Source organism: Taudactylus pleione, unplaced genomic scaffold, assembly GCF_031769625.1.
Source record: "Taudactylus pleione unplaced genomic scaffold, aTauple2 ptg000114l, whole genome shotgun sequence".
Taxonomy (NCBI): Eukaryota; Metazoa; Chordata; class Amphibia; order Anura; family Myobatrachidae; genus Taudactylus; species Taudactylus pleione.
Window position 1 is genome coordinate 27,561,124 of NW_028284516.1, and position 25,210 is coordinate 27,586,333.

The 25,210-nt window shown below is 48.0% G+C and overlaps 1 protein-coding gene across 2 annotated transcripts in view; it reads right to left on the reverse strand.

The window, feature by feature from the left end:
- The window catches only part of CUNH8orf34 (chromosome unknown C8orf34 homolog), a 351,910-nt gene that overhangs the window by 134,789 nt on the left and 191,911 nt on the right, over positions 1-25,210 (reverse strand). For both annotated transcript variants that reach the window (XM_088471481.1, XM_088471480.1), the window contains exon 9: positions 10,726-10,811. In XM_088471481.1, the coding sequence (XP_088327607.1) occupies positions 10,726-10,811 (86 nt within the window). The remainder of the gene's footprint in view (positions 1-10,725; positions 10,812-25,210) is intronic.

Genomic DNA, 25,210 nt, shown 5'->3' on the forward strand with positions numbered 1-25,210 from the left:
TTTACCGCATTCCCCGAATGTACTAAGCACCTGGAATGCGGTGTATACCGGTGCTTCGTCCCGATGGGTAATGCCACCTTCAGGTGGCGTTACTCAATAGAAGCCTATGGGCTTATCGGGACGCTCCAGCCTGGGAGTGATCTGATCGGATCCCTCCCATGAGCCCCCGTGGCCGGCGGCCTTCTGCACCTGTGCAGCAGGACGCCAGGGGGCCGCCTGGGTGTTAAACCCGGAAGTCCCTCTGCCCGGCAGCATCACGAAGGACAGCTTCTATCGGGAGAGCTGTCCTTTGCGAAATTCTTGGTACATACCGCGGTAATGAACCACGGTATGTACCCGAAGTCAGGTGGGGATGTACCGCATTGCTAATACGATGCTTAGTCACTTCGCCCTAAATCAGACATAATACCATACTTGGCAATTCTCACTGATTGTAAGGGAGACTCCCTGAAACAGTAGCAACCTCCCTGACTCCCTGAAGAGTCCAGTAATCTCCCTGATTGCACCTTACACCTTTTATGAAGCAGATCTTTACATTAGTATAATTTCCCTGCACTGGTTATAAAGCACAATAATCCCTATGGTTACATATATTTTCTGAAAAGTATCAGTGTGTTTTCATCAACAAGTAGATCTTACTAACTGCTTTGGGGCTCATTTACATTATTTTGAATGTAAATCAATTTTATGACACACCTCTCTGATGTAGCAGCACACGTCCACTGTACGCTGCTTTCACAATCTCTCTGAAAAGCTTTTTCAAAAGTAGGTAAGAATGCATAATACATGGGGGTATATTTACTAAAGTGAGTGTTTGTAGAAGTGGAGTTGTTACCCATAGCAACCAATAAGAGTCTAGCTATTATCTTCTAGAAGGTGCTAGATATATAATAAGTAGAATCTGATTGGTTGTTATGGGCAACATCTCCACTACTAAAAACCCGCACTTTAGTAAACATACCCCACGGTCTCTAATAGACAACTAACACTGCATGACGACTCTTGAATGAGATGTTTATTACAAACATGGGCCTCAATGTGTTCAGTCTCACTTGAGCACACAGGGCCTGATTCAGATGTGGACACAATACTGATATTTACGCAGTTGAGCAATTATTGGCCAACTGCGCATGCGTCATGGTTGCACTGCACATGCGCCAAGCTGGTGATGCCACTCACAGTGAGGATTTATTTGCAAAGTGATTGACACTGGATAGTTTTGGGGCGGTTATGGGGAGTGGTGGCAAAAACACAGGCGTATCGTGAACGTTTTCGGGAAGTGTATCTGCCTAAATCTGTGAACCCATACGCAAAAAATATGCCACTAGCGTCTCAGGGGGTCATTCAGAACCGCTCGCGAGCGCAGGACGCTCGCAAGCGGGTCGATGTTCCCCCACTGCGCATGCGCACGACGGAGGGAGCTCCGTCGTGCGCATGCGCGAGACCCGGCGAGCGACAGGCTCTCCATCGCTCCGGGTCTCGCACCAAAGTGGGCGTGCTGTCGATGTTGATTGACAGCACGCCCCCTTTGGTGGGCGTGCCGGGGGCGTGCCTGCCAGACGGAGGCGTTCCCATGGGAACGCCTACCGTCTGAAGCCGGCCCCACTGACATCACTAGTGATGTCAGTGGGAGTGATTTTGGCTCTGATAGAGCCAAAATCACTCCAGGGCTTGCAGCAGCGAGACCCTACCGCAGGGTCTCCGTCGCAAGCCCAATGGTCTTGACCATCACGACCATCATCATGGACGCTCGCTATAGCTGTGGGTGGTAACCCACAGCTATACGAGCGTCCATGAGGCCGCTCCAAAAACAGGTAGGAGGGCCCTGATTCAGAGCGAGCGCTCTGGTCAGAGCGTTCAGCTCTGAATCAGGCCCTCAGTTACCTCGGCCATTCTGCACGACCACAGGGTTACTCAGATGTTGGATATTTAAAGAATCTGCAACCACTGCTGGATATTTGTACGGACTTCCTTCGACTTGCAAAGCTGCCAGTGGGTGTCCTAATACTTTCCAGGCAGTAGCAAAATTTGCATATTTTCGCACAGAAGCTGCGTATGGGATCGCAGCTGCGATTACATTATCGTCCACATGCAGATATATTGTTAGTTTATCAGGGCAGGGTTCTAAGGGCATGGCCGCCAACAGGGGGGTTACAGGAGGTACAGTAGTATAGGGCCCACACTGATATGGGGCCACCAGCACTGTTCCCGATTGATTTGCCTTTGGTTCACAGACAGTTGTAAACCAGAAGCAGTTAATGGACAAGTGGTCATTTGTACTGACAGAGCCAGATTATAAAGAGCAAGGGGAGGCATCTGGGCCATTGCCTCATCATCAATATGCACTACTACCCACCTCCCAGTTCCCGCCCAGGAACACCCATCAAATTTCCCCCACCTTTCTGATACTGCCTGAATCGATCGCAACAGCACTTTGTGTAACGCATGCACTTTGTTTTCTGAAATTTTCACACATGCGCAGTTGCAATAAATCACTCAACTACAGTGTGGATCTGATTTTAGCCCACAGTATCACAATTTGATTGACCACCAGAGTCTAACAATTTCTCATAAGCTGCCTCACAGCACTGAGGTCTTGGGTTCAATTCCCACTAAGGGAAATATGTGTGGAGTTTTTATGTTCTCCCTATGTTTGCATGGGTAGCCAAAGATATAATTAAAACATTCACAGGACTAGACCAACTTGTGGCAAGTCAGAACTCTAGAACATTCACAAGACTACTCCACACTATAGCCAATCAGAATACTACAACATTTGGGATGCAGTTTATAGACCGGCGGACTAAATGCTGCCATTCTATATCCCGACACAAGAAGCCTGAAGGGGAACTTCAAATAGGCATCAAAATACCGCCGCCTATCCTGACGCCAGAACGCCGAAGGACGACAGCCCAAATGAGGGATGTCCGAGGTGCCCTTAGCGTTGAGGGGGAAGGTTAGGTTTAGGGACTGTAGAGGGGTTAGGTTTTTGGTGGGAAGGTTAGGGTTAGGCACCCCTAGGGGGGAGGGTTAGGGTTAGCCAACACCCAGGAGAGTTAGGTTTGGGGTGCAGGAAGGGGAGGGGGTTAGGTTTAGGCATCCCCCGGAGGGACTTAGGGTTAGGCACCACCCCGTGCGTTTTAGGGTTAGGCACCCCTAAGGGAGGATTAGGCACCCCTAAGGGAGGGTTAGGGGGGGTGGGGTAGGGGTGGGTTAGGGTACTTACCAGCCGGAGTCGGGATCTCCTGCTGTCGGGCTTCTCGTGACGAGATTTGAACCGGCGACTATTACATACCGATTCTCAACATGCACTGTTCTAGCCAATCAAAAAACTAGAACATTAATTGAACTAGACCAGCCTGTAGTTAAATTCATAGAAAATTCACAGGGCTAGTCAAATCTCATATAATTTTCAGCATTACATTCACATGACAAGATAATCTTAGCAGCTAGAACATTTATACAGTAACAACAATAAAAAAAAAAAAAATACAATTATAAAAACAAGTTCTGTTTTTATAATAGGTTTTCCATTGATTGTTTAATTTGAGCCATTTGTACAATACGTTGAATTGACTTTTAGAAAACACTGACAAAAAGACTAGCGTTTACTAATTTAATCAGGTTTTTTTTAAGGAATTCGCTTCTCTAATATAGGAAACAACTGAGCTGTTTCACTGAGATTTGTGTCTTGTGTTATACAGTACATGGGAATTACTTAGGTGTGCACGATTGTGGTTGACAGACCGGTGTCCGTCTAGCTTTCATCTTCTGTTACCATGTACTGTAACTCTGCCAACTGAGTGCTTTGACACAGCAGCAATACTAGTCATCTAGATATCAATATGATGGTGTCTGGTGTATAGCAATACAGGATGAGTGTGTTGTACTTGTAGTATAGAAGAAAAAAGCTTATCGCAAATGGCGATGTTCCAAAAAAAAAAAAACAAGACCTGGATGACTGTTGGGGGGTGGTTTTATGTGTAGCGTCTGTATTCTGGGCCTGATTCAGATTTGGGAATAGACTAAGATAAAGAAAGTAACTGTGCACCTTGACAAACCATCTTGCAATACAAGGGGTGCTAAAACATACTTTTTTTTGCTTGTGGGGTAAATAATGGCTGCATTTGCACATAGGGCCTGATTCAGAGCCGCTCGTAAGCGGCCGCTCGTTCGTCAGAGCGATGTTCGCACATCTGCGCATGCGTATGGGTCGTAATGCGCATGCGCCAACCAGTCATTTCGGTCGGAAATCGAGCACTCGCAAAATAGCGAGTGCCTGCTAATTTGAGTGACAGGATGAGGCGTTTGTGGGTGGTAACAGGGGAAGGTGCTTGAAAACGGGGAGTAGTGATCCGAACGCAGGCGTGCCAAAAGGTCAAAACGGGCGTTTTAAGGGTGTGCATAATTAACAAAGCAGCGTCATCGACCACATCACTTGGTTGTTTCTTAGCCTGAACTGTTTGCATGATTGCGGTAGGAAAATCCTACCACAAGCACTGCGAGCAGTTCAGTTTCCTTTCGATGTACTCGATTAATCAAATAAATAGCGGAGATGACGTAGGATGCGAACGGCCAGGGGGCGTCTTTACAAAATAGCGAGCGCATGTTTCGTTCGCTCGCTCAGACATAGAGGCGTCAACAGACCGCAAAGAGCGAGCGCTCAATTTAAATAGCCGGCCCCTTTTTCTGAACGAGCGAGCGCAAATAGCGTCCGGCTCTGAATCAGGCCCATAGCTCACAAATGCTGGACAGCAGGTCCAGACTGGCCATGTTACAGTTCTGGCAGAGGCCAGAAGGGCTGGTGCGGCCAGTGCCAACGAGAGGTGCCCATATGGCAGCAGTGTGCATTTGGTGGACCTGCAGCCGCAGCCCTTGAGAGACAGTGCCACCTTCATTCGAATCTGACGCCAGTCACGAGCCAATCAGAGCTCGCAGACTGGCAGCCAATCAGCAGCGCCTGCCAGTTTGCGAACTCCGATTGGCTCGCGACCGGCACCAGACTCGAATGACTGCAGCTGCATACTGGTGCACTGGTGGCCTGGCATCAAATTCACCTGCTGATCTGGCACACAGGGAGAGGACAGAGGCTGCTGGACGCATAGAGAGATGAGGGCTGCTGGCAGGACACAGGGGGAGGGAGGGGAGTGTCATAATGTGTAAGGGGTGTTACTTTGTGGCAAGATGTTATAAGGGGCATTACTGTGTGTTGAATCATTTTATAAGGGGCATTACTATGTGTGGTATCATGTTATAAGGGACATTACTGTGTGTGGCATAATGTTATGAGCCATTATTGTGTGTGGAATATTATAAGGGGCATTACTGTGTGACATAATGCGTTATAAGAGACATTACTGTGTGGCATAATGTGTTACAAGGGGCATTACTGTGTGTAGCATAATGTGTAAGGGGCAATATTACTGTGTGGCACAACGTGTATAAGGAATACTACTGTGTGGCGTGACGTGAATGGGCTGTGTGTGGCATATCGTGAATGGGCTCCATGTGGAATAACGTGACTGGGCTCTGTGTGGCATAATGTGAATAAGGGGCACTACTCTGTGACGTAACATGAATAAGAGACACTACTGTGTGATGTATGGTGACTAAGGGACACTACTGTGCGGTGTAATGTGATGAAGGGGCACTAGTTTGTGTCATCATTTAAATTGGGGGTACTATTGTGTGGTCACGCCCCATCCCAACGAGACCACACCTGTTCTTTTCGGCATGCGCCACTCTCCCTGCTACACTTTTGGATGGCGGCACCAATGCTTTTTATGTACACAGGGCACTAAAATGTGTAGTTATGGCTCTGCTTTGGAACCAATGCCCTTGCAGAACCAATGCCCTAAAAAATTCCTATACTATCTCATCCTCTACAACTGCTAAGATAGGGCTTAGTCAATTTTGGAAAATGCCTTCCCTTTTCTTTGTGTGTGACCTATACCAATGAAATGCCAGATTTTCCTAACAGAACCAACCAAATACCAGATGTCGGGCGAAGGGAAACATGTTTGAATCCCCTGCATGACAACAGCAAAACAATAACAGTTGGCCTAATTCTGTGAGTATATTCTTACATGGTAGTACTAGACCTGCATGTGAAACGCAACGATTTTTCTCTACTATTGTACCACTTTTTTTTTTTCTTCAAACTCACTATACTGACATTACTATTAACGAAGGGGAAATGTATTTCTAAATCTTTTCCTGTTATGATGGCGAACTCAAATGCTTAAGTGTTATTTATGCATGCCAAAACCTACATACTATACAATGGTGGTGGTAACAAGTGACTCTCGAGGAGTGGAAGGAGTAGAAATAAGATACTCAAAATATCACCGTAAGCCCTGCCTATGAAATGTTCAACTAAACCCAATTATTGAAATGTTCATGTATGAAGCACTGAGGGTAACATGTCCTGTTCAGACCTTTCCTTAGCTTCGCATCCAACAGCTTTCAGGAAATGGCTGCAATGTTGCCAAAAATGGTCAGAAAGCATTGCATGTACATTCAATATATAAAAAGCAAGAGAAACCAAATGAAAAAAATGAGGACACCAAAGTCAGTATACTCTTAGGGGCCTATTCATCATCACTTAATTTTTACAAAAGCAAATGAAAATGCACATTTTCACCTGCAATTGTAAAAATTAAGTATTTGGGCCATTTATCACGAAGGTAAAGCAGGAGATATTACAGATATGTCCTGCTTACCTTCCTATGGCGGAATGGCCCGCTGTCCCCATACACTATTATAGTATGGGGACAGAAGTAATCAAGCTCCCAAAATATTATATTTTGGAGCTTGAGTACGGGAGCATTCGCCATCTTCAGTTCCAAAGGACGCGAAAATGTGTTCCGGCGAAACTCAATCAGGCGAAAAGTGCTGCCAGTTTTGGGTAAATCAGCCTGACACCTCCCCAAAAGAAGCACTAACATTTGGGATCAGTATAGATGTCCCCGATTAGCCTCCCTGGAGCTATTTGGGGTACTTAAGTGCTTTCAATTGCCTCTATATAGTGTTTTTGCACAAGTGGTGAAGAATAGCATTTAGCAGTTTTTTTGGGAGAAAATAACTAGTTCAAGCAAATTAGTAAATTACTACTCCAGTATCAGATTTTAATAACGCTAGATTATAGATGGGGGCGATGCAACTGGCACCCAACACACTGACTGGGCCATTATGGTGCTGTTCACAGACCCGGAACTCAGTGCTCTGGCAAGCCGCACCATATTTACTACAGGCAATCAGTGCAGTGTTTGCATGGGGTCTCAGGTACTGTGCACAAGTGCCGTAGATATCCTGATTAAGCTTACTTTCCAAAATCATTCATATAATGTTTTCATAGGCATTGGAAAAAGAAACATGATGCTGACATATAATATACTAGTAAAAGGGACCTGGCTCAGTCTGCCCGATGCTCAGCTCCACCTGCCTCTCTGTCTGATTCTCCGCCCCATTCCGCCCATGCTCTGTCCCACCCTGCACCTTCTCTGACAGCTGCTCTGTCCCGCTCCGTTCCGCCCATTCTCTCCCATGGCTAAATAGTACTTACCAGTGCCCCAGAGCTAGATTAAGGGCCACATGGGCATGGATATGTAAATCATCTAGGACCTATTACATACTTACTGACTTTTGTATCCTCTAAACCGGGGAAGCCTGGAGGGTGATGCTACCGATGGCCAATGAGGGCGGGGTTGGACTCTTTGTATCATTAGGACTCGCCCTCTTATGGCATAATGCCTTAAATTGTGCAACTATAGAGAGAGAGTGGGCAATGCAATTTTCATAGAATCACATAATGTTGTCCCCGCTCCATCCCCTCTCCATGTACCCGCAAATTCCTGGGGGAGATGTTGGAGGACCACCCATTCTTCCTGGAGACCTAGGGACTCCCTGAGGATCCGAGCTGGGACCAATACTGTGTGGATGTGGCCCCAGTGCCATGTGGATGTGTACACTCAATACACTATCAGCCCCAATGTCTCTTTAAGTACATAAAAAATTTGAATAATTTTGAGTGGAAATTAGAAATACAATTTTAATACTAATGATTTATAGCCGACCATGTGCCCCGCTTGGTTGCTGCTCATCGTCATGCTGTCATGAAGATGGGCCTATTTTTATGTGTAGGCTTGGAGCTGTAGTTCCATCTCCCCCATTGTTAATCTGGCTCTGCCATTCACAGCTGGCCCTAACTCTCCGGCTAGGTTAGGGTCTGTCCCGTCGCTTGCTGCAGAGGGAGCCAATAGAGCCAAGCTGCTCATCGCGGCTCCTGCTGCATATGCATGGGGAAGATGGGACAGACCATAGCTGATTATTATATACATCTAGATTATTATATTATATGTAGATAACATCACTATATAATTTTGTGCATCCACATGTCATTTACTAACTGGCAGCAATGTTGATCAATTGCACATTTTGTTTTGTCCAAATATGATTTGTCCACCTACAACATTCAAGGTACATGCCCAGATTACACTTTTAGGAACATGCGTACATTGACTTGGTTGTTTGCCTATGCGAATTAAAATATATTGAACGGATCAGGCTTTTAGGAAGCACGGAAACAGTACCTTAAGGCCTGGTAGAACAGTACATGTTATGGGCAATATTTAGAAAAGAAGATGTCTGCTGTGGATTGAGTGTTTCAGGAGATATACCAGAAAACAATCCTCTATTGCAGACATCACCTATTCCCACATACAGTACAATGCCATGGAAAAATATTCAAACTCTTGGCAAATTCTGTCATTTTTGTGAATGGTGAATCATTCACCGAAATGTTGTTCTCTTTGAAATTTTTTCTTCAAGGCAAGTGAAACTCAATTTTATATTTTATTTTTTATGTAGCCTACAGTATGTTTAATATTTTGTAGAGCCATATTTGCTGCCATAGCAGCTTTAAGGAGCATATTTATTAAACAATATTTGTGGGATATCCCCTGAAACACACCTGCTTTTAGGGGGTACCCACAAATATTAAGCATCCCCTGGATGTACCATGGAAGGATCCCAGCAGATATCTCCAATAGTGCTTATATGCAGTCAGATTTGCCAAGCTATGCTGATGTTTGTGCTGACATGTGTGGTCAGCAGACTGTTCATGCGCAGTAACGCCATGGGGGTCCTGATAGAGAAGTGAAGTGATCGCTAATGCGATCACTTCACTTCTTATACAAGCAAGGCTGAGCTATATAATTTTTATATCAAATCTCAGGAGTATGACAGGGGAGGCTCTCCTGTCTTCCCTGACTGCACGTCCCTGATATAAGTGTACTGTAAGTAAAAGTTTAATTGAATGAGCAAACCTCATAATTCTGCATTTAAAAACAATCTATTTACACATGATAGCCTTTAGGAGAATGGGCATGCTGTTTTTTTAACTAATAGAGGCACCACTCCTGCAGTCGTGTTTCTCTGTTATCTGAGAGACCTGGCACTGGGGCAGGTGATAGATTGGGATGTGGGTGCACTTGGTCTGTTTTACAAAAATGATTATTAATATTACATTGTTTAAATTTAAGAGTAGGTCTGTAGAATTCATACTGTGGGCTACCCAGAATTCTTCAAAAAAAGTGTGCCGTGGTGCATCAGCTAAGCGCAGCGCACCAACAGAAGTGCCGTAGGTGGGTGATTTGGGCTGGCATCTTTGTAGAATGGGCCAGATGCTAACAGGAGCCTTAGAGAGGTATGCCCATTCACAGACTGTTTAGTGTGTGTCTGTGTGTGTGCCCCCGTCCACTCCGAAACAACTGCTGAGAGACTAAGTATAGTGTGGAACCAGAAAAAGGTTATGAACCACTTAGAAACCATGACAAGACAATATGACAGGTTACATCCATCCTTACCTACCAACCAATTATAATCATAATCCCAAGGAGAAAGTCAATTTACCCAGAAGTATTTATACAGTCATGGGGAACAAGTTTGCTAGGGACAACTACACATTATGAGGATATATAGGACATCAATCCATCGATTCAAAAGCCACAACTCACAAAAATTTGAAGATTGGTGGGAACTTCACTTATAAGCATACTTTCCTACAGTACTTATTATCCCAAGTGGTGGTATGGGTGATTGGCAATGAGATTCACATTACATTGGCTTTGCCTTCCACTACACGGTGCTGTGATCTTGCCCATCGCTCTGCCCTAGGTAAGTGGGCAGAATGCCCTGCTCTTCAAGGAGTCCTGGAGGGAATGTGAGAGTCTTGCGGTATGCCTATAAGGTGTCTCCATTATACTTGTGGTGTTGTTCAGATGAAAGGCATGCAATATTTGTTTCTACTTCTCAAATTAAATGATAATTTAAACAAAGTTTTTAGTATCAGATGCCAATCCATGCCAGGGAGCCCTGAAGTGTGACAGTACACACCCTACTCAGTGGTATTAGGGAGAGAGATAGACAGACAGACGTACAATTCTTTACTTTTTTTATGCTTTATGTCTGGTCTGATTTTTGCTTGTTGCTATACAAGACAAACAAACTAATTGTCGTGCAAGTGGGCGGAGCTTGTTTTTTGAGTAAACACACGGGCACATAAGGGGATGAAACACTATTACTATTACTTAACAAGAGGGATCCCACCAACTTAACTTATAATAGTGCATGAGCCTTTATTGCTTAAATAATACATGTAATTCCTATTTACTAGCTCTTTATTCCTGGAAGGCAATAAAAGAGTGGAATAATATTTGTACTCACTGCCTTTGTCGCCAGCAGCTTTCTCAGTAGAGGAGCATTCCTTTGGCATCTCCTCTACTCCCTGAGCCAGATTATCTCCTTGCAACCTAAAACACAAACGTACTATTACAGAGGAGTCAGGAATCCAGTGTGAAGTAGCACATATAAAATATTCATGCCATAAAACAAGCAGCCAGTCTATACAGTTAGAGCCAATTTGCCCTTTTGGTAATTACGCAATATTAATTCCTAGAATATGGGGTAGATTTAAAGCGGCACTAGTTTAAAAGGCAAAACCACATTGATTTTGCCTTTCAAGCTATTGCCGCTTTAAATCTGGCAGCATGGCCAAACATTCATGACTGCCTGCTCGGAGGTTACTACACTTGCCCCTCTCTCTCTATGCAATGTTAGTGTAGTTGCAGGGTATTACTCACAGTTGTGTTACAAGGGGTTTAAACATCAGATCTGTAATTTCCTTTAAGCAAAATTGGCACATGCATAGAAGAGTATAGTTCACAGAGCAGCAGTGTTAAATGTACAGATGTGTCCTCATACATCTAGCCTGAATGTGCCATGTGTCGCAAGACGTCTGTCGCAAGTGAGCCGCCATGTCCCGGGCGACTCTGTTAGCGCCGATCATCACAACGCAATGCGATTAGGACTTTCCAGGAGACTGAGCTGATTCATTTGATTTGCGACACTTATATATCTGTATATATGACTTGTAAACTGTGCCAAGAGAGACAGTTTGGCGCGACTGCAGCAAAGGTGTATGAGGACACATCTGTATCTGTTTTTACAAATTTTGGCTAATTGTTATAAATCAACCACCTATTTATCCCACTAATATAATGGGGGAGAGGAAGTTGGATAGTAGCATTCCCAACTAGGCTGTTTTAGCGGAGCGCCGCGCCCCATTTTTGCTGGCACCTCGCTAAAACAGCCTGTGGGTGCTGTCCCAACATGCGGGCCGCAATGTGCCACGGGTGGGGAAAACTACGGTGTAGTGATCACCGCCAGTAAATAAATGCCGGACGCATGCGCTGGCATCTATTCACGGAGAAGGGAGAGCTTGGGGACAGTCCGGCATGTCCGTAAGTGCTGGGCATGCCCCGAAGAGTAATGAAAAGTGGGCGCGTCTTGAAGACATGCCCCCTTCTCGTGTGACCACACCCCCTTTTTGGGCGCATGCCATAATGCCCTTTCTCAGTTCATCTAAGGCCGTCATGCACAGTCTCATCGGCATTTTACACACGCACACTATGTTATGTGCGTTCTCAAAGTCTACTAAATGTGTTACAGTCCTTATAATCCAATAAATAATAGAGCAAAATAGACCTGTACACTCATTTTCTGACAAAAGTTACCTGAAATGCTGATGCTCCATAAAACATCATGGGGTGTTGAGTGAGCAATCATTTAAGTACTAAGGTTAATCTATCAAGCAGTGGAGAAGTGGACCAGTGGAGAGGTTACCCCTAGCAACCAATAAGCTTCTACCTATAATTTTATAGAATATACTTGATAAATGCCACCTCAAAGCTGAATGGTTGCTATGGGCAACTTCTTGATTGGGCCACTTTTCACTGCTTAATACGTCTACCGCTTAGTACAGTACGGTGCAAGGACACTGATATGTTAATGAAGGTACTTTCAACACGCTGTCAAGGAGAGGAGAATGCATCAGGTTCTGTCTATGCCTTATTCAGCTTTGTCCTTCTATATGAAGTGCGATACAAATTAGTAACAAAGGATAGTTTACCATGTCCCACTGCCACCAATGATAAATAGACCATTAAGATTGTATTAACAAGTATAGTGAAAACCATTCATCACTGAGCTTATAAGTGTGTATATTTTACCTGTGTCTAATAATAAAGGTGAAGTATTTCTATCAGAATTTTGGTAAATATGTTTAAACCATTTCCAAATAGAATTAAAACAATATAACTTTCAACTCTCTACAGGGGAGATATTATATGCATTGGTCAGAACAGTTGATGAATATTAATGTAGTCTAATATTACTTACTAGATACTAATACATTGGCAGAGCTCCACAGATTTGGCATTTGTGAACACTAGCATAAAATTTAAAAATATAAGCAGCTTTTCTGAGAAATAGTAATGAATACTTTTTAACAAATGAATAAGTGATCCAGTGCAGTTGGCTTCGGTACAGCTAGCTCACAAATAAATGAAAATACAATATTCCTGTAAATATTAAAAGAAAAATATAAATCATACACAATATTACTTCTTAATGTAATAAGCATTTTGTTGCATGACAAGATACTCAATCAATGCATGTACTCCTTCACTGAGAGTTATGCCTGTGATGATACATCAGCAAATTTTCAGGCTGGAGTTATATGACTCAGATGGGCAAAGCCTTATATTGAATATCTCTGAGAGACCGAAAGATTGGGCAAGACCAAATGCGGAAATTACAGTGCAAGCAAATGTGCTAGTAGCCACGGAATTTTATGCCCGGAGCTATTCAATTACAGTATAAGCCCTTTTCCTCGTGTCATAAATTCACGGCTAATGCGTGTTAACCCATAGATTCCGGGATAAATACCTAGAGCTATGGGTTAGCGCGTTCACTGTACCCCCAATAAGGGCACTTACCAAGGATTTCTGTTCGAGCCTCTCTCAGGCTAAAAACAGAAATCCACATAAAGTGCAGACTTGCAGGCTTATCACGGCTGCCGCTGGCTACAAGTGAATAGCCCCGACCACTGCATTAGCCCGTGGTCCGGCCCATAATCGTTCACATTGGAGGCCATACTCTGGTGGGTAGTCTGCACCTAGCATTGGGCTGGTGCAAGGTTTGATGGTTGTGTCTAAAGGTGCACTAAGCGTTATTTGAACATATAAAGTGGATGCCTCAGTCCTCGCACATGCAGAGCACAGCTGCACACCAGGACTAGCTTTGTAGCAGTATTTGCATAAAGTCGCAGAAGGTGTACCGGCAAAAGGCACACACACATGGACGCTACAGTGTCTGACTCAGAATCAGGACCTATGTATCTGAAGGCCTGTGTTCTGTACATAATGTTACCTTACGTGCAACTAGTAATACAGGAATATAAATGTCAGACATAGAAAGTAGCATAGCACGGTTAGTGGAATGCTAACTTGGGTAGGTAATCTTCCTGTATTTCTCTGCCTGCAAATAGGTAGCAGGTACTAGGCTAAACCTGTACCCTAAATCCCTGGTAAGGACAGATGCGGAATGATGGCTAAATAAATGGACTGATTGCTCACTGAGCTTATCAGGGCTCCCCACCTACTCAGCTCTAAAAATCCTCTCTGATTAGCGAAATGTAAATTGAGATGTAAGAATATAGCCATAGGATAAGATTTGGTAAGCACATAATGCTGGTAATCCCACATTAAGGACAAATAAATCAATGCTGCACTTTAGTTTAGCCATACAAAGCTTAAATTGTCATTTCTACTGCAGTGAACTAACCTCATACATAGGGCTACAATGCATCTCACTTTTCCAAAAACATGACCATATCCTTATATTATTTATGGCAGACCTTATGGCCATATCATCTTATGGGATTGCTTTCAAATGTTATATGGTAAGATCACACAAGCAGGGCCATCCACCCTCTTGTTTTCACCCTGCACTATGTCTCCTGGGTGCTGCCCGGATAATTTCCACAGTCCCCATACTATAGTATGACACGGCAGGGCTGCCGGATTGAGCGGCGGTCACAGACTCCCATGGCGGCTGCAGCCCTGTGGTGGAAGGGGGGGGGTCACGACACAGGCAACGGGGTAGGCCGGGGGAAAGAAGTGAAGAGACGAGTGGGTGAGCAGCGAGTTCAATCTTTAATAATCAGAAGGGATGCTTTTATATTAATGAATATACCCCTAAGTGTCATTTAGTGTGTGTATATATGTATATATATATCTACACAGTACCAGTCAAAAGTTTGGACACACCTTCTCATTCAATGGTTTTTGTTTATTTAAATTATTTTCAACATAGTTATTATTATTATTATCCTTTATTTATATGGCGCCACAAGTGTTCCGCAGCGCCTTACATAGTACATAGAACTAATAAGTGAACAAGAAACAAGTAACATACAGTACAGTACAGTACAGGACAAGGACACAACTTATATACATTGCTGAAATAGTGATTAAAGCACTCACAATAAGCTGCCGGGAATTGGCGGTCCCGTGTTAGGTGCCCTAATGGGGAGTAGAGAGTAGAAGAAAATGTAAAGAGAAGCACATGAGGGAAGAGGTCCCTGCTCGTGAGAGCTTACATTCTAAGGGGAGGGGCAGACAGACAGGCGTGACACAGAAGGGGAAGATGGGAAGGAAAGAGCATGAGGTGGGTTAGGATGAGTGCTGGAAGGCCTTGATGAAGTAGTGGGTCTTGAGAGCCCGTTTGAAGATTTGTAGAGAGGTGGAGAGTCTGATGTGGAGAGGGAGAGCATTCCAGAGGTAGGGAGCAGCACGGACAAAATCTCGGATGCGGGAGTGGGAGGAAGTATTCAGTTGGCAAGAGAGGCGGCATGCATTAGTTGAGCGAAGTGGGCGGGCGGGAGTGTGAAGGGAGAGAAGGTCAGAAATGTATGCGGGAGAGGATTTGATGAGGACTTTGTAGGCAAATGTAAGAACCTTGAATTGGCATCTGAAGGGGAAGGGGAAGGGGAGCCAGTGTAGGGCTTGAAGGAGAGGGGAAGCAGATGTAGAACGTCTGGAGAGGAAGATGAGCCGAGCAGCAGCATTAAGAACCGATTGTAGTGGAGAGAGGTGAGAGACTGGGAGGCCAGCTAGGAGAAGGTTACAGTAGTCCAATCTGGATATGACCAGTGAGTGGATGAGGGTTTTAGTGGCATCCTGGGTGAGGAAGGGTCTAATCCTGGAGATATTTTTTAGGTGAAAACGGCAGGACTGCGAGAGGTGCTGAATGTGCGGTTTAAACGAGAGGGAGGAGTCTAGTATAACTCCAAGACAGCGCACTTTGGGGCTAGAGGAGATAGTTGTGCCATCAATAGATAATGAAATTGTGGAAAGTGATGTAGTGGAAGAGGGTGGGAAGATGATCAGCTCAGTCTTAGACATGTTAAGTTTAAGAAAGCGCTGGGACATCCACAAAGAGACAGCAGAGAGACAGTTGGAGATACGGGTAAGGAGCTCAGGGGTGAGCTCAGGGGTGGAAAGGTAAATTTGAGTATCATCTGCATAGAGATGATATTGGAGGTCAAAGGAGTTAATGAGTTCACCCAAAGAGGATGTATATAGGGAGAAAAGGAGAGGTCCAAGAACAGAACCTTGGGGAACTCCTACCTTTAGTGGAAGTGGAGGGGAAGAGGAGTCATGAGAGGACACAGTGAAGGAACGATCAGAGAGGTAGGAGGAAAGCCAGGAGAGGGCAGTGTCACGTAGACCGAGAGAGTAAAGGATGTGCAGGAGGAAAGGGTGGTCTACAGTGTCAAATGCAGCAGAGAGGTCAAGGAGAATGAGCAGAGAGTAGTGGCCCTTGGATTTGGCAGCAAGGAGGTCGATGCTGACTTTCGTGAGGGCAGTTTCAGTCGAGTGGAGAGATCGGAAGCCAGATTGAAATGAGTCAAGGAGGGAGTGGGAAGAAAGAAAGGTGGTAAGGCGGTTGTAGACAATACGCTCAAGGAGTTTGGAAGCAAAAGGGAGAAGAGAGATGGGTCGATAGTTGGAAAGTATGTTAGGATCAAGGGTAGGCTTTTTAAGAATGGGGGAGACAAGAGCATGTTTGAATGCAGAAGGGACAGTGCCAGATGATAGGGAGAGATTAAGGAGGTGAGCCAGATGGGAACAGGCAGAAGGAGACAGGTGGGAGAGGAGACGGGAAGGGATAGGGTCAAGAGGGGAGGTGGAAGGGGGGGAGGACCGGATGAGGGCCATGACTTCCTCTCCAGAAGCAGGGGAGAAGGATGTCAGAGTTGGTGAGACAGAAGGGGAGGGGTGGTAAGGGCAAGGAGGGGGAGGAGTGCTGAGGGTCTGATGGGATATGATGTCCTCACGTATGGAGTCAATTTTAGATGTAAAGTAGGTGGCAAAGTTGAGGGCCGAGAGCGAGGAGGGAAGGCAAGGAGGGGAAGGGCAGAGTAGGGAGTTGAAAGTGGCAAAGAGACGCCGGGGGTAGTTGAAAATAAACCATTCCAGGAGACTACCTCATGAAGCTGATTGAGAGAATGCCAAGAGTGTGCAAAGCTGTCATCCAAGCAAAAGGGGGCTACTTTGAGGAATCTAAAATATAAAACATATTTTGATTTGTCTAACAGTTTTTTGTTTACAACATAATTCCATATGTGTTCCTTCATAGTTTTGATGTCTTCAGTATTAATCTACTATGTTGAAAATAATTGAAATAAACAAAAACCATTCAATGAGAAGGTGTGTCCAAACTTTTGACTGGTACTATATATGTATAATATGAGATATGGTAAGAACTTACCCTTGTTATCTCTATTTCTACGAAGTCCATAGGGTTCCACAGGATACCTTGGGGTATAGGTGTGACGTCAGTCGCTGGGCACCATAGAGTTAAGCTTTTCAGCCTCCCAGGATGCACTAGGGTCCCCCTCCTATACCCCGCCCCCGAGCCAAGGCACCTCAGTTAGTTATCAAGCCATAGGCCGGAGGAGGAGAAGGAAGAGAGAGAAAAAAAGATCTGGACACATACAAGAATCACATTCTCACCAGAGGGAGACGGAAAACCGGTGACCAGAGCAAAGCCCATCTGCAGCACAGGTGCGACAGGGCGGGAGTCCTGTGGAACCCTATGGACTTCGTAGAAATAGAGATAACAAGGGTAAGTTCTTACCATATCTCATATTTTCTACTTCAGGGTCCATAGGGTATCCACAGGATACCTTGGGGATGTCCCAAAGCAGTATCCTTTAAGGGTGGGGACGCTCCTGTGCAGAAAGGAGAATCCGCCGCCCGAAGGAAGCATCCTGAGAGGCGAAGGTGTCAAACCTGTAATACCTCACGAAGGTATGGACAGAGGACCACGTAGCAGCCTTGCAGATCTGAACTGCCGAGGCACCACGTCGAGCTGCCCACGAAGGACCCACAGACCTAGTGGAATGAGCCTTCAGAGAAGGTGGGACCGGTAGGCCTTCATGAAGATAAGCTTCAGAAATAGCCATACGGATCCAGGCTGCCAAAGTTTGCTTTGAAGCAGGCCAACCCTTTTTACGGAAGCCATAGAGGACAAACAAAGCGTCCGACTTCCTAAACGAAGAAGTGCGGTCAACACAAGTCCTTAAGGCCCGCACAACATCCAAAGAGGCCTCACCCACGGAAAGACCCGGTGAGTTAAAGGCCGGAACAACTATTTCCTCGTTAACATGAAACTGGGAAACAACTTTGGGAAGAAACTCGGGCCGAGTGCGGAGCACTGCCCTGTTCCCATGAAAAACCAAGAAAGGGGGTCTACAAGAAAGAGCCCCTAACTCAGAAACACGTCTGGCCGAAGCAATGGCCAGAAGGAAAACAGTCTTAGCTGTTAGCCATTTAAGATCCACTGAGCCCAGTGGTTCAAACGGCGGTCCTTGGAGAGCCCTCAGGACCACAGCCAAATCCCAAGGCGCCACAGGTGGAACAAAGGGCGGCTGAATGCGGAGAACACCCTGCATAAAGGTGCGCACATCCGGGATTGTAGCAATCCTACGGTGAAACCAGACAGATAGGGCCGAAACCTGTACCTTCAAAGAAGCAAGGCGAAGCCCATGATCTAGTCCCGCTTGCAGGAAGGCGAGAATCCGAGACAGACGAAACTCCCGCGGTGCATAACCTCTCGGTCGACACCACTGGAAGAACGTATGCCACACGCGATGGTATATCCTCGCGGAAGACGGTTTCCGAGCTCGTAACATGGTACGCACCACAGAGCTGGAAAACCCCCGGGACCTCAGCATGGCCGTCTCAACAGCCACGCCGTCAAAGACAGCCGAGTCAGGTCCGGGTGAAGGCAAGGACCCTGAGACAGAAGGTCCGGTCGTAGCGGCAACCGCAGAGGACTGTCCACGGACAGACCCTGAAGGTCTGAGAACCAGTGCCGTCTGGGCCACGCGGGAGCTATCAACAGGAGCGACCCTCCTTCCTGTTTGAATTTCCGGATTACCCGTGGAAGAAGGGAGACCGGAGGGAACAGGTATGCGAACCGGAACGTCCACCGGACGGACAGAGCATCCACCAGAGACGCCCCTTCGTCTCTTGTGCGAGACCCGTACACCGGCAACTTGTTGTTGTGCCGGGACGCCATGAGGTCGATTTCTGGAAGACCCCACCTGTCCACCAGTAGTTGAAAAACGTCCGGGTGCAGGGACCATTCCCCCGGATGAACGTCTTGGTGACTTAGAAAGTCCGCCTCCCAATTGAGCACTCCCGGGATGAAGACCGCTGATATGACCGGAAGATTGCGCTCCACCCAAACCAGGATCCGAGAGACCTCTACGAGAGCCGCCCGACTGCGAGTTCCTCCTTGCCTGTTTATGTAGGGTCACAGTGGTAGCGTTGTCCGACTGGACCTGCACCAGGCGACCCTGGAGAAACCGCTGTGCCTGCTGGAGAGCATTGAAGACCGCACGGAGTTCCAAGATATTTATTGGAAGCTCCGCTTCTGTCGGCGTCCACCTGCCCTGGAACAAGTGTGGACCCGAAACTGCTCCCCAGCCCCGAAGACTGGCGTCCGTTGTCAACAGGACCCAATTTGGAACCCAGAACGGACGTCCCTTGTTGAGGTGGATCGTCTGTAACCACCACGCAAGGGACAGGCGAACCTCCGGGGTGAGCACAATCGTCTGGGACTTCAGAGACTGAGGCAGCCCGTTCCACTTGGACAGGATCAGGTGCTGCAAAGGTCTGGAGTGAAACTGGGCGTATTCCACCATGTCGAACACCGACACCATGGAGCCCAGTAACCTCATCGCCGAGTGTAAGGACACCCGGCGGCTGTGCAGGCAACTGCGCACCCTTGACTGTAAAGCAGAGATCTTGTCCTCCGTCACGAAGATCCTTTGCTGTCCCGAGTCCAATAAGGCTCCAAGATGCAGAATCCTCCGAGACGGGATTAGAGTGGACTTCTGCCAGTTGATTAGCCAGCCGTGCCGTTGCAGCAGTGCAATGGTCAGGTCCAAGTGGCGTAACAGGAGCTCTGGAGATCCTGCCACCAATAACAGGTCGTCCAAATACGGCAACATGCGGACTCCCTGCAGCCACAGAGAAGCCGCCATGACCGCCATCACCTTGGTGAAAACACGTGGTGCTGTTGCCAGACCAAAAGGTAACGCCCGAAACTGGAAGTGGTCGCTGCGGATTGCAAACCTGAGGAACTGTTGATGGCGCAAAAGAATAGGGACATGCAGGTAAGCGTCCTGTATGTCCAATGACACCATGTAGTCCCCAGGTTCCAGCGCCAGAATGATGGACCGTAGGGTCTCCATCCGAAACTTCGGGACCCGCAAAGACTTGTTGAGCGCTTTGAGATTGAGAATCGGACGATATGACCCATTGGGTTTCTGTACCAAAAATAGATTTGAATAGAAACCCTGGCCCCTCTGGGAGAATGGAACAGGCACTATAACTCCAGCCTGGAGCATAGTGTGCAATACCTTCCGCAGCTCCGTAGCCTTGTTCAGATCTGATGGTAGACCCGTGGTGAAGAAGCGAGCCGGGGGTCTGTGCCGGAAGGAGAGGGCGTATCCGTGGGAAACCACCTCCAGAACCCAAGTGTCTGTCGTAGTGGTCGACCAACACTGGGCGAACTGTAGCAGGCGGCCTCCCACCCTGGGATCCCCCAAAGGGAGGCCCGGACCGTCAGGCCGCAGGCTTGTCATCTGGCTTGGGGGCCGGACGTCTGGTACTCCATGCCTGCTTCCGGGGCTTGACCGATTTCTTAGGGCCAGCCTGTCGAGGAAACGACTGTGGTTTGGGCCTGCCCTGGGCCCTAGATGACCGAAAGGACGATGGTCCAGAACCAGAAGGAGCAGCGGCCGACGGGAGACAAGCAGATTTGGCTGCCGCCAGCGTGGCCACAATCTTATCCAGATCCGGACCGAAGAGAACTTCTCCGGTAAACGGCAACGCTTCCAGACCTTTCTTGGAATCTGCGTCCGCCTTCCAGGATCGCAGCCACAAGGTGCGACGAGCAGCTACCGCTGCTGAAGAAATTCTAGACACCAGAGTACTAATGTCTAGAGCCGCCTCGTTGATGTAGGTGGCCGAATCACGGAGATTGCCAATCAACTCTGCCTGTTCGGCCGGACAGTCGGATTCAAAAGAAGCCTCTAATGAATCCGCCCAGCGCTCCATCGCTCTGGCAACCCAGCAAATGGCCATAGCCGGCCGTGCTGCCCCCCTGCAAGGGAATAAGCGGACTTCAGGCAGATTTCTACCTTGCTGTCCGTAGCATCCTTAAGGGAGGACATGGATGGCATCGGCAATGTGGCACTACGGACAAGACGGGTCACGTGAGAATCCACCTGTGGAGGGGATTCCCACTTAGCAAAATAATTATCCGCGAACGGATAAGCCACCGCCAGGCGTCTCTGCGGCTGGTATCGCTTGCCAGGCTGTTTCCACGCCTCCTCTAAATGGTCCACCAACTGACCCGAAAGAGGAAAGACTGTGGCATCGCCCTTCACATCTTTGAAAAAGGCATACTTAGATTTAGCCGCTGGGGGAACTTCGTCCTCAATCACCAAGGCTGTGCGGACCGCCCGAATAAGTCCAGGAATATATACTTTGGACTTAGCATCAGCGTCCTTAGTATGGAGAGGTTCCTGATCGTAAGGATCCAGAATCTCCCCATCATCAGATGTCCCTTCGTCATCCTCATAAGGAGCGGACAGAGACGCCACCGGCCTTTTATGAGGCCGCATCACAGACTCCCCTTGCAACACATCCGACAAGTGCTGTACAGAACTCGTCAGGGAGTTAACCCACGCTGGCTCCTGAGAACCCGGGAGCGGGGAAATAGGGAGACTGTGGGGTACCACCAATTGTCGTGGGAACCCCTGCATGGGTGACGACACCACAGACTGCTGGGACAAACCCATCGGAGTAAATGCGGGCTGCGGAGCTAACTGGCCCACTAAAGCTGTTAACGCCTGAGCGAAACAAGCCCAGGGCGGCTCCTGTACCGGTGCTGTAACCGTAATAGGCCGCGCCATGGACAAACACTGCCGGCAAAGGCCCTCCGCGCTACCCTCCCCCTCCGCTAACGGTACTTTGCACGTGGTACACTGTAGCCGGAGGGGAAAATCACTTTCAGACATGATGGCACCATGTATGTGACCTCTCTCACCAATTAAGTATTAAATAGGCGAGAGACCACCCTGCAGCACCGCACCGCAAGGGCTTTAGCAGAAAGAACAGGGACAGTAATAAAGCTGACAGTTTAGAGAAGAAAAGTTACAGGCAGCGCTAGCACAGTCACATACAATGCAGAGAAATAACAATTCCTGCACTAACAGTGCTGATCACTCAACTACACAGACACAGGGCCTGGTAGGACACAGCGCTGCATACACAGACCTGAGCCACAGCGGAGGAGAGGTATGCGGGGGGACCCAGACCACGATGCTTCCGTCCAGCGCTTCCAGCAGCGTTCACCATGCGTTCTGGAGAAGATGGCCGCCGAGGAGCAGAGAGGAGGCTGGCCTGGGGGAGGAGCGCTGCCACAGGACCAGTCGGCAGCATGCAGAGAGGGCTGTGTGCAGCGGGGGAGGCGCCGGCTGTGAGACAGGGAAGGCGCGCTCCCCTGGCATGCATTTAACCCCTGGGACGCTGCAGCGCTACCGCTCTGCTGCGGTCCGCTGTCCCAGGGGGTAGTGGAAAGCGCAGGTTGGTCGCCTGGCTCCACACTGCAGCCAGTCCCCAGGGAGCCCCCTGCCTGGGGACTTAGGACCATGTGACCAGCGGGGACCCACCGCGGGACCCGCTGCTTACCTTTGTCCCCCTTGGATCCGGCCATGGTCCGGAACATCTGGGGTCACCGCTAGCTGTGACCCCAGATGCTCACCAGCATCCCCGGATCAGTACCGGCGTTCTGGTACCGGCGGGGGTGTAGGGAAGACAGCATGGACTGTCCATGCTGTACATCCAGATGTGCAGCCACAGCTGCACTGAAGAAAACTTCAGGGGCTCTTCTAGCCCCCACTCCGACAGGTGCACCCGACGCCGGCCGGGCACCAAACTAAACTGAGGTGCCTTGGCTCGGGGGCGGGGTATAGGAGGGGGACCCTAGTGCATCCTGGGAGGCTGAAAAGCTTAACTCTATGGTGCCCAGCGACTGACGTCACACCTATACCCCAAGGTATCCTGTGGATACCCTATGGACTCTGAAGTAGAAATATATATATATATATATATATATATATACTGTGATAGGATCACAGGTAAAGTGGTCTGTGGCAGGGACATTTATCCCAGATTCCTGTCCTATGTGTTTAAAATCCCCAGGAGAAAGTCTGCAGTGTAGCAGGCTTGAGTTTCGGCTTTTTGAAAAGCCGGTTTGGGACCTGGGGGTTGTGGGTGAGAGGAGAGGGAGGGCTCCACCCACGGCCACTCCAGGTTTTGGTTCTCGCAGCCTGGTAACAGGCTTGATTGGGTTCCCACTTGAGGGTGGCCAATATAAGCCTAGTGTGTTGAGGGCTGATTGTCTCACCTGGGAGAGCAGACAGGGAGTTTGCTCAGAGACACTTGGAAAACCTATCTGTGAGTGTTGTGCTGTGCCTTTGTTGCTGGCGAAGGCATTAGGCCCTGCCAGGTTCTGGTAGTGAGGGAACTACCTGTGAAGTTAGTGCCCCGACAGGGCTAGGATTTATGTTTATGTTTTCTTTATGTTATTTCTGACATTGTACAATAAAGACTGGCGCCGACCAGCTTGTACTTGCATCCAGACTGGTGTGCTGCTTCCCTGCTGCTGTGTGTGTGTAAGGAAGGAGTCCTCTACCCAGGAGAGGGACCCCCTAACCTAACTGTGTCACAATATGGTGGAGAATGCGGGCACCCACACACACTGAAGTTGCAGTGAGAGGAAAACTTTCCATTTAAAAATTAAAGGGACAGACACCCAATTTGTGAGTGTGGAAATAACATTGTGTCCTTTAAGTCCCATAGAGGAGGCGTCAGCCAATGCTCAGAGAGGCAAGGTTCAGCTTCCAACCTACACCCCAGAACAAAATGGAGGAAATTATTAAGGCCTTGCTCCAAGCTACAGGAGCTCAGCAGGAGACGAACAAACTTCAGCAGGAGACGAACCAACTTCAGCAGGAATCTATCAGGGCTCAGCAGGAAGCTACAGCAGCTCAGCAGGAATCTACCAGGGCTCAGCAGGAATCCACCAGGGTGCAACTGTTGGCCTTGGAGACAGCCCAGAGGCAACAACAGGTCGCCATCGAGGAAACCTGCCAGGCCTTAGCGGAAAACAGCCAGGCCATAAGAGAGGTGGTACAGCACCTGGTCGCCCTGCCCAGAGATGTTACTACTGGTCCTCCCACCACCACTCACTCCGTACGAGCCAGTCACTTCCTCCAAAAGATGACTTCGGGCGATGATGTGGAGGCCTGTCTCGCTGCATTTGAAAGAATGGCCGAAAGGGAGAGTTGGCCCAAGGAGCAGTGGGCAAGTCTGGTGGCACCTTTTTTGTCTGGGGAGCCACAAAAAGCATATTTCGACTTATGCCTGGCTGATGCCAAGGACTATAAAAAACTAAAACAGGAGATCCTAACTCGCTTGGGAGTCACCACCTTTGTTCGTGCCCAACGGGTCCACCGCTGGGAGTTCCATATGGACAAGCCTCCACGTTCACAGATGCATGACCTCGTCCATCTGTCCTCAAAATGGCTACAGCCCGAGACGCTGACGGGACCACAGATCCTGGAAAGGGTCGTGATGGACTGGTACCTGCGATCATTACCCGCGACTCTGTGCAAGTGGGTGAGCCATGCAGACCCTAAGACCGCGGACCAGTTGGTCGAGCTAGTGGAGAGGTATGTGGCGGCTCAGGAGCTAAGGAGTATGCCCCACCAAGCCCCGTTGGCACACCGGCGAACTCCCACAGACACTGGTAAGACTGTTCCAGGGGAGAAGGGTGCTGGGCGGTGGGATGTACCTAAGACTGAGGGTGTAGAACCTGGAGACAGGCCTGCCAGGCCAGGGAGGTTCTTGCCCTGTAAACGACTAGACATTAATATGACTCAGTGTTTCCGATGTGGTGACTTCGGCCATATTGCCGCTAATTGTTCACTTACAACTGAACCTATGCAATGTGATACTGCTCATGTCTACCGCAGGGAGTCTTTCTTTGCACAGACAGCCTGTACGGCTGACCGGCAGGCTGAGACTGATAAGCACATGTGTGTACTCACTGTAGATGGGAATCGAGTAGAGGCACTGTTAGACTCTGGTAGCTTGGTGACACTTATAAAAGCTGAGCTGGTGAACCCCTTGAGGCATAAGGGGAAAACTGTTGATGTGAC